Source organism: Rhipicephalus sanguineus, unplaced genomic scaffold, assembly GCF_013339695.2.
Source record: "Rhipicephalus sanguineus isolate Rsan-2018 unplaced genomic scaffold, BIME_Rsan_1.4 Seq7499, whole genome shotgun sequence".
In the NCBI taxonomy this organism is placed as follows: Eukaryota; Metazoa; Arthropoda; class Arachnida; order Ixodida; family Ixodidae; genus Rhipicephalus; species Rhipicephalus sanguineus.
Genome location: NW_023615902.1, coordinates 44,850 through 54,633, shown reverse-complemented (window position 1 = coordinate 54,633; position 9,784 = coordinate 44,850). Strand labels below are relative to the sequence as shown.

Genomic DNA, 9,784 nt, shown 5'->3' with positions numbered 1-9,784 from the left:
TCGGGAAGGAGCCCGTGCTCTGACGGCAGTCCCTTCTGCCTGCGGCTTGTTCGACGATCCGGGTTCTCCTTGCCGTCGTCCTCGTCGCGGCTTTGGCTTTGGTCAGCGCTTCGCGGGGGCGTCCGGATCATGGAAGAAGCAGCACCTCCACCAGATGTCACGTGGTCGTGACGTCAACGAAGACAGCAGTCGGCGTTTGCAGGATGAAACTGTTTATTTGGCCGAACTTGTGGCCGGAAAATGAGAACTAGAACTGCAGCAATACACGCTGTACAATGATAGCGGCGAACAGGGCGTCGTCCGTCGATCAACTGACAAGCGGTCAAGCGCGTCGGCTTTTATACAGGCGCTATGGAACTTTCCAGCAATATCGCTGGTGGCGGCGTTATCTCTCGACAAAGCTGGAACATTCGCGTGCGGCGCGCAATCTTAACAAAATGATCTACGAAAATCGTGAAGCTTCTCGAACACTGCTTCGGGGCCAGCGTCGAGCGTTGATAACCGTCCTTGCTGGTCAAACTCGAACACATCAAAATAAAAGAAGAAGCGGGCGTGGCAATATCAAAGTGATTTCATTACTTTTCAAAAGCAATAGCTATGTAATGTCATCACTTCCAGCCAGATGTAATTTATAATGCAATTTAATAACATTTAAGAAAATTTTAGAAAAGGAAGTAGTAATGTAACTTATAGCTTTTTATGAGAGTACACTTTGACATCTCTGAAGCATTTATATATCTGCCTTCTTACTTTTTCCACGGCTTTTTGATTAAAGTAGCGTGCTAGGTACAAATGTGCGACGCCGTCTTCCATAACGCCGTGATATCCGATCAGCTTTTCGATGCAATGATGGGCGTTTAGGTCTACTTGGATTCTAGGCTTCGGTAGTGTTAAGAGAAATTTGTTAAGCTTATCCCGGATGTCTGTAGTCATTACGTCCGCAACCTCTCGAACAAAATACCAGCCAACGTAGTTGACGAACTTCTTCCTGTAAGAATACCAGAAAAGGAAGATCAGTAGAAATCATGTCCTCAAAAGCAAACTGCGCAGTCAACTGCACTTATAGTTATCAGCAATATTTATAAGTGTGTCCCAAGAGCGCACGATTTTCTATAGATCACTAAGCTTCATTCTTTCGGGACTGCATGAATATCTGTGCTCAATACAAGGTACTTAAAACAAGAGAGTAACAATGCAGAGCAAAATTAGGAAAAACCAACCGAGTCAAAAAAACACGAAAACATTATAGTGGTCCTTTATGCATTTGCTTAAGATGACTCGAAGGCGAATGTGTATATGCGGCTTCCTATATATTAAAGATGTACACAGGAAGTACTTATTCTTGCTGTTCTGTATTCAATTTCATGTCTTTTCTTGCGTATTAATTGCGCGCCCTTTCCGCGTTACTCCATAGCCTTCAGTAGGACAAACCAAGCGAACGCCACTTTTTTTAATATTTTCCTTACGCGAACTCCGCAAAGACAAACTTAACGCGCAGCTCGCAGCCGCCATGAGGCCCGCGGATCGTCAGATGACTTTTTGTACGATTTCTGTTAAACGCTGGCTTTTAGCTCAAGGTCATCTTCGCATGAGACATATAACGCTGCCACCTTAATAAGCTCCGTGCTCAGAGGAAAAATTACAGTGCGTTTGCGACACGCACCACTCGTCAAACCGCACATATACTATACATATTTCCGGCATCAACGTTGGATACATCATGAGGAAGAGTGAGAGCAAGAGAGAGAGACAATGAGTTCACTTAATGCTAACTCTAATCCGCGGGACCACTGCAAAAACGGAATCTTAGTGCTCAGCCAAACGTAGGAAATTAACGTTTTTAAACAGTTTTCTTATGATGTCTGAGGAAGAAACCAGCAGTCACTCCTTCAGGGTGGAAGATGCATACGCGTAGCAGGCACATGACTGAGGCGCCCACGCATAGTCTCGTGGCCACCGGAACTCAAACAGAACGAGGTGGTTATGCTGGAAGCCGCCGCATACCACGCTGGCGATAAAACCTCCTCACCCTTTATGTAGTTCAAAGTGTGGAAAGTCGGTACAGAGTATGTTTGCACAAGCCTGTCGTGTTGTTTATGGGAGTCTCTTCTCGCGCCATAAAGTGGGGTGGATTGGCGTAAACTCTGCGGTTGACACGCATCCCGTGAAACCTTGCACCCTGGTCGTAATACGTCATGGTTGAGAGAGTACGGCAGCCACAGAAGATCCGTCTTCAGCTGATTAAAATGCACATCAGTTCTGGTCATACACTCTAAATAGTTATTTACCCTCATGCTGTTAGCATCTACATGCTTGTAGTCAAATAACCTCTTCCTATGCTCGAAGTCAAGAATACATCTTAAGCGCACAAGCCAATGACCCTAATATGTACGAAAGAACCCCTCCCGCAATTATGTCTCAAAAATGCTCCCTGCGTAAGATCATAATCTGAACAATTGGCATGCCTGATATATTCATCGTTCATTTATGCCATTACAGAAGTTTCCCTAAATGGTACTACATTAGAAAATGTTTCTCATTGTTTTAGATACAGAACATTGTCTTCAAATGTATTATAAAAACGGCTGGCTGGTGGACGTGCCTGTTTTGTTCCTGTGCGAATTTCCAGCCGTGCTGTTGATCACAGTCTAAATTTCTAGCATATACAACTAACAGTTGTCGTACAGCATAAGTCGCAAAATGCTTTCAAGCTGGTCGGCTTATTTTCGATCAGCTTACAGTGCAATAAAAAGACGAGGACACAGACCAAGCACTCGTGTCGTCACACCCTTTGTCTGAGTCCTCGTCTTTTTATTGCGCTCTAAGCTGATCAAAAATGAACTATAACCAACTAGCCCAGATTTCCCTTCTTGGTCAGCTTACATTTCAATCAAGGTTCCTGAATGGGCCGAGTTTTACGCGAAGGATATTCCTAGAATAGAAGAGAGACGTAGGAGGACTTAGCGCAAACTATATACTAGCACTTTATTGCTGTTGAAACACTAATGTACAGGTTTGCCTGCATATTAAGCGTGTCACTTTGTGTTAACGGGCCTTCAACGGGAATAAAGACTTGGCAGCCTGTATAATTCAAATGTTTAAGACATAATACAAGGTGAAATAGATTCAAGCCAGGAAAAGGCGTCAACGTGCAAGTATTTCCTGTCTCGAAACAATTCAGAGCGATAGCTCTACTCCTCCAGGTACAAACCTGGAACAACCATGAAACGGGTGCAACCTGTGTACCAAGTACACTTACTTTTAATTTTTTTCGCGTAAAGATTCTAGAACTTACACTTCCAGGGTGTCCAGATATTCAATCAACTTCTTGAAATAGTTGAGAAGGTGCACGCCAACTTCGTAATTATTCAGCAGTGTTCTCTTGGCTCTTGTGACGTCCGTGCGCAAGCCTTCCATGAAAGGAAACTGAAGGAAAGTGCAAGACTAGCTACGATAACTCAGTCTATCAGTGGTTTAGCAGAGAACCATTGCATGCAATTTTCGGACATCTTCCATCAAATAAAAGATGCTTGAGGCCCGTGTGTTTAGATTTAGCTGCACGTTAAAAACCCCCGGTGACCGAAATTTCCGGAGCCCTCCACTGCGGCGTCCCTCATAATCATATCGTGGTTTTGGGACGTTAAACCCCGACGATTGTTGTTATTTTTATTATCCTTCGCATGAAAGTTATATATGAAAACTTAACCAGGACTTTCATTTGGGCACGCTCGTTCATATTTAACTGTGGAAAACACAGTGCGCAAAGTACAGGGCCTGTGTTTCTTCTTTGTTCATTTTCTTTCGCACGGCGTTTTTCCAAGGTAATACTCCTAGACTTTGTCGTGTTTTCTTTATTCTTTTCTCTGGCTTCTTTTCGTCGCCCTAGCCTTATACACAAAAGTGACATTTGATCGGCTCCCTTTATTTTAATGGAACAAGATAAGCACCTTTTCTTAACTCTTTTCTGATTCCATACTAATTAGCATTACAGTGCACAGTTAAATTCCTTGGGCTAAAATGAAGTCTACAGACGTTATTCCTGACTTGTCTCAGCGATCTTATTTTTCGTAGGTGTCTGTGTCGCCGCAAAGCTGAAACACACCTTCTTTTGCTGCGGTGTTTATCGATAACAGATATAAGGAAACTGTACAACTAAATTCAAGCTTACCTTTCTTCCCAATCTTTGATCCCATTTTTGCACAGTGTCTGTTTGATAATAATCGAGTACGCGTCCCATCACAATCATCTGAAAGAAAATGATCCGGTATGCTATTTTTTCGAGAGCTAATCCTTTACATTCATGCATAATAATAGTATCTGGGGTGTAACGTCCAAAACCACGATATTATTATGAGAGACGCCGTAGTCGAGGACTCCGGAAATTTCGACCACCTGGGGTTCTTTAGCGTGTACGTAAATCTAAGTACACAGGCCTCAAACATTTTCGCCTCCATCGAAAATGACAGTCATGCATATATTTCCTAGACTTTCAATAAAAGGTTAGAAACTTAGAACACGTGACAGAGCCAAGAAATAAAATAGTTACAGGAAAGATGAGGAGACGCACGTCCGATTTGCTACCTTACCGTGGAGGAGTACTTAGGAAAGAAAAATTATGCAGAAAGGTTGAAAGGCGGGCTAGATCTGATAGATTCATTGTGAAATTTTCACAGCACAAACAAACGGGACACCGAAATAGCGGAACACAAACTGCGCTTGTTTGTGTCCCGCTCTTTCTGTGTCCCGTTTGTTTGCGCTGCCAAAGTTTCACAGTGCACATAAAATATGGCTATTCCTCTTCCGTAGGAATCTTTCGTAACACGGTAGTGAAATGCGTCTCAATAGAAGTGCCCTGCAGCTTTGTTAGATATTGAGAAATATATTTCGCACAGTGTCTAATGCTATTGGGCCTACATGGCAGCCTCTGACGCAAATACACGACGTTGACACGTAGTGCCGCATTTTTCCTTCGCAGCGACTAACACTGACGGCTACCAGCAACCACTCATAGCAGCTGGAGAAAAATGACACAGCACCTGAATACAGCATGCTACAGGACCGGCTGTTCGTTAACTGTACAAGTAAAACCATCCTGTTGGGAAGCGGCTGCGCCGAAGGTGCAAAAAATTAGGCCCTGCTCCGAAGTTTCTATGGCAGCAGGATAACTTGCGACACGATCAGCATCACGAATGCGAAATGTAGTATGTAGAGTGAACCTAGTACGCGTGAATGTGTTTCGCCTGTCATTGCTCTAACGCGGTGAATTTCGTGGCATTCGCCTGTCGATGCGTTGCTCTTATAGTCTGGCACTGCTGGACCTTGCTGGAAAGTGCCGATGAACGCTCTTTGCGTCAAGCACGCCAGGGCGCCGGAGCGCTGGTTTCTCCCTCGCGTAACAGACCTCAGCGTTCCCGCGCGAGCGCCAACGTTACGCCGGCACTCGTGTACGCTCGTCGTCAGGCACGCTACTACTTCATTTAAACAAAGACGTTGGCCTGCCCTGTAACACTCGGCGCAACGTAAAAAAATATACTACTTCGCAAAACATCAGCACCAGCAGTGCTTGGCCTCTGCCGCAAACTTTTTAATCGCAATTCTGGGTTAGCCATATTACTGACAACGACTCTTTACTGTTTACAACTTCGATTTCTGATGTCCAGTTAGCATATTTGTAGCCAATTGATGTTAAGCTAACGAAAGTTTTTGTCTGAAATACTGCTTTTACATCTGATCAGGAAACTACACCGTTAGAACGCCTTTAAGAACTGTATTCGTCGAACGTCCAATGTTTGCAGTCACAGCTCCTTATAGCCGGCCTTAGCTTCTACACATGATTTACATTATACGGCGTCACGCCTTTGGTTTGGCTAATTCAGATTTCTGTATTATCTTGCTACTCCTTACAGTTTATTTTGGAAACATGCAGCAGTTATACATATATTTCTCCATAAATGTGCGTTGACTACTCACCTCAGCAATTTTTACTTCCACTTCAATAATATCGGATATGACTCCTTCAAGCATTTCGTCTTTCTCAACAGCACTTGGTGATTCTTCCACTTCGCTACTCTGTCCTGCGTCACTGCTTTGATATTCATACCTATCGTCAGTAAATTCGTCTCTTTCATTCACTTCGTCGTTTCGAATTTCACAATACAACTTTAGGACTGAACGAATAAGCGCCTTGTACGCTGCGAGCTTTGACCGCTGGCTTTTAATTTTTGCCATTGCTTCCGGATACGCTGCAAACCTTGGGAGAGGTGCATTCACCTGCGAGAAACGAAACGCAGAAATATGGTGAGCCGTTATATACGCAAAAAGTTCCCTGCTTCGAACATCTTCAATGAAGTGTACGTCATGGTGACTAACCTTGATCACACAGAACAGAAACAGAGAAAGACATCAAAAATGAGACATTCGAGCTGTGATAGCAAAGCACATGTTCAGGCTTAACCCCCTGACAAATAAAGAATCAAAAGGCAAGCTTCATGCAGAGAAAGAAGTCTGAGAAACGTTGGCTCATTGAGGAAGGGGCAGTCGTGCTAATTATTCTGTAAAGTATAATGTACTTCAATCGATAAAATAGGTCATTAATTCAAATTGGGCGTTTTTCTATACACCAGCGTCTGGTACAAGTACTTAAGGCTACTTGTAAGCATGAAAAGAGCGACACCATTGAACTACAAACTAATACCCTCACGTTGGACGCTTGGTTCTCCTAACAAATTAATTAGGTCAATTTGCGAGGAAATGATCGGGTTCAAGCAGAGTCGATTATTTACCCACTTTCTAATGCTATATCTGCTGTCATCGTGAACCAGGCCCGTAGCCAGGATTTTTTTTTCTTTTTTTTTTTTTGGGGGGGGGGGGGCGCTTGCTGAAGGCCTTGACTATTTGAGAAAAACGCCTATTATCATTATCGATTTTCGGTGAAACACCATGTACCATAAAAATTCCGGGGTAGGGGCGCCCCCCCCCACCCCTGGCTACGGGCCTGTCGTGAACGATTCATGGTAAAATTGTAATGACTTGTTCGCTGCTTCTAATTGCTAAACATAGATTGTCGGAGACACAAAATTACGTCCCATGGTTGCCTGAAGTGACATGTATATACCATTTGTCTGTGTTCGTGCTCGTCACACGTAAGCTAAAAACGGTGATTGTCATGAATGGTGGTTGTCATCGAGCTTAGATGGCTGAGCATCTAGAGATTGCTTTTTCTCTCTCTTTTTTTTTTCCTGTGCATAGTGGGTAGTCGACGGAAGGTGTTCATGTTTTCTTCCATGGCATGGCCCTATGCCATGTGACGCAATATGAAGGCGGGATCCCGCGCAATCTGCTTACGTTTGGCGTTTTTTCTGGTTCTCTTTGATGACATCCGTGACGTCAACGCTTGATGCCACATTGATGAGATCCGCCCCTCCTCGTTATGTTTGTGATTGAAACATAAAGATACTATTTACAACACGCAGAAGTGATTAGGGTAGCGAAGGTCGATGTAACTGAGAAATGCGATAACTACGACAAAAACCACATGAGCAGATTTTAGGGTGCAGTGTCGCATAATCATACGATAATTGATTTCCATCAACTATACAGCAAACCACATAATGGCGAAAAATATAGGGCCTAACGGTGACCGCGATGTTGTGGTGTTCTTTAAAACACTAGGCGATGCCTACTGCTAATTTTTGGGCAAATTTAGCACGTGTAATTGTAGTCTTCGTGAAGACAAGATTATGCTAGACGAGGCCAGATGTTTGAAAAGTGATGGCAATGGTTAAGCGTTTTTGCCTTAACTATGGCGTCTCGGCTGAGTGAGATCAAACTTACTGCTAATATGTATCGCGGGTGCTGCCGATCAGGGACAGCTGATATTGTGGCCACAGGTCTCAGGCCTGTCCTCTCCAACACTTTGGTATATTCATACTCTGGATTTCGTGTCAAAGGCCACTCATTTATACCTGCCGACTTCAGCACTTTGCCAAGAGCAACTCGCGTCTCCTCTTCGGACGTCTTGTGCGTATCTAAAAACAGAAAACAACTAATAATATTCACGAGCAACAACGCAGGTGTTGTGTGGCTTCGAAAGTTCTCTGCTACAAAGCGTAATTGAAAACATGGATTCATAGAATCGGTACTTTTACCCCTCATACATTCCTAATGACGCGTTCCGTATGCTATTCCAACAATTCCATATGTTTCCTAAGAAATCTACATATTTTCAATACATTTTTTATATATGTCAGATATATTTCCGTCAGAATCTTACGGAAATATACGGAATATTTGGAATGGCATTCGGAATGTTTCAGTGGGAATATAAAAATATCCCGAAGTCAGATTGCCATTTTCTCTCATCTAACACTGAATTTGTCAGGTCACAAGGATGGTTTATTACACTTCGCATTGAAGAGCGGCGCCCGCTTATGTGCAGTGTACATTTCTCACGGATTGAAACGCGACATCAGAACTTTAGTATAACAACTGGTACGCGTAATTTTTCGAGATAACCGTGTCATCTCACTATAAATATGACCGCGAACGGTAACGATAGCTGTGGCGTAGGTTTTCAAGTCGAAATTATGCAAAAACAACACGAAGTGAAGACGGTGCAGTTGAAATGCATGCATTATTGTGCACTAACTTGTCGCATTTCAATCGGTGCACATCCTACCTTGCATGCACCCTCCGTGAGAAACCTTGTTTCTCCTCGTTGCTCGAGAAAGGTCATTCCTCATAGATTTAAACTACCTTGCATCCTTTTTGGCCTGTCGTTGACGTGAAATGAACATGCCTCACATAATACAGAAGGGCTGTCACACTGAATTTGTTTTCCTTTGTGGAGCCTGATTTTCCATTGCAATTTAATTATTCCTTTACCATGTCATTTTTCGATCTCACCTTACTTACTGGGTCATTCCACGCCAACTGTCCCAGCCGGGGCGCTCGACAAAAATCAATCTCTCTGGAAAAGTCTGAGAAAATTACACACATATAGACATTAGTCCTGCAGTATTTTCCCAAATATTTTGGGCGGCAAAATTTTTTCGGGCACGTGAGCGCCATTTGAACTTCTCGATAAGGTGGAAAACCAGGTACGAAAGAAAAATTCGCTATAAATGGACCGTTTTACGCATTCATTAGAAACTTGCTTTTCTGTGTTTTAGAGCATCGCGCTTTTTTTATAGAACAGTTGCTTAAAGTAGCTTTATGTTTTTCACTCCTGGCGCGTAGGTAAATTTGGTTAAACTGCAGCGTTTTCGGGAATTTTTTAACAAAAGACGACTGTAGATTAAATACATCAATTATTTTTATAGAACTCTCCATAAAACGTACTATCGCCTAAAATTCTTGTTATGCCTGTGTGCGGCGCACAGGCTTTAAAATAAAATCCCGAACTTGGAAAAAACGCTACATTGGCCTATGTTCAGACGTCTGTAGCACCCTAAGGTGGTCCAAGAAAAAATAAGCAGAAGAGCGCATACGATTCAGAATCATAACAGCTTTGTCCACAGAAAGTTTAATCGAAGTAGTTTTTGTTTTAGTGAAGAAAAACTTTTTTGAAGTTTAGACCCACCATTGCATTATTTTGGTATGGGGCCAGTACAAACCGACTGAATTTACTGCATAAAAAAAGAGGTAATGTATTCATAGCACATGGTTTTCAGCTCCTTTTGTTAGTACTTTATGATGTATATTACATATCACGGAGACGATAAACAGAGGTAAAAATATAACGATACCATTGGCTTAGATGCCGAAATTCCCCCAATAATGAATC

The 9,784-nt window shown here is 42.9% G+C and overlaps 1 protein-coding gene across 1 annotated transcript; it reads right to left on the bottom strand.

Moving 5' to 3' along the window:
• Nucleotides 1-625: 625 nt before the first annotated feature.
• Nucleotides 626-8,023, bottom strand: LOC119378250 (uncharacterized). The gene is made up of 5 exons (XM_049411728.1): nt 7,834-8,023; nt 5,971-6,270; nt 4,169-4,246; nt 3,296-3,426; nt 626-988 (listed from the first exon to the last, which is right to left on the bottom strand). Exons 2-5 carry the CDS (start codon nt 6,226-6,228, stop codon nt 688-690), a joined length of 768 nt encoding a protein of 255 aa, XP_049267685.1. The 5' UTR covers nt 6,229-6,270; nt 7,834-8,023; the 3' UTR covers nt 626-687.
• Nucleotides 8,024-9,784: the final 1,761 nt, after the last annotated feature.

Bases quoted from the DNA above. Each gene is read 5' to 3' on its own strand.
- LOC119378250 (XM_049411728.1), bottom strand. From the start codon at position 6,228: ATGGCAAAAATTAAAAGCCAGCGGTCAAAGCTCGCAGCGTACAAGGCG. The intron at 4,247-5,970 runs GTGAGTAGTCAA...ATTTTCTTTCAG, and splicing joins TGGAAGTAAAAATTGCTGAG to ATGATTGTGATGGGACGCGT. The intron at 3,427-4,168 runs GTAAGCTTGAAT...ACTTTCCTTCAG, and splicing joins ATCAAAGATTGGGAAGAAAG to TTTCCTTTCATGGAAGGCTT.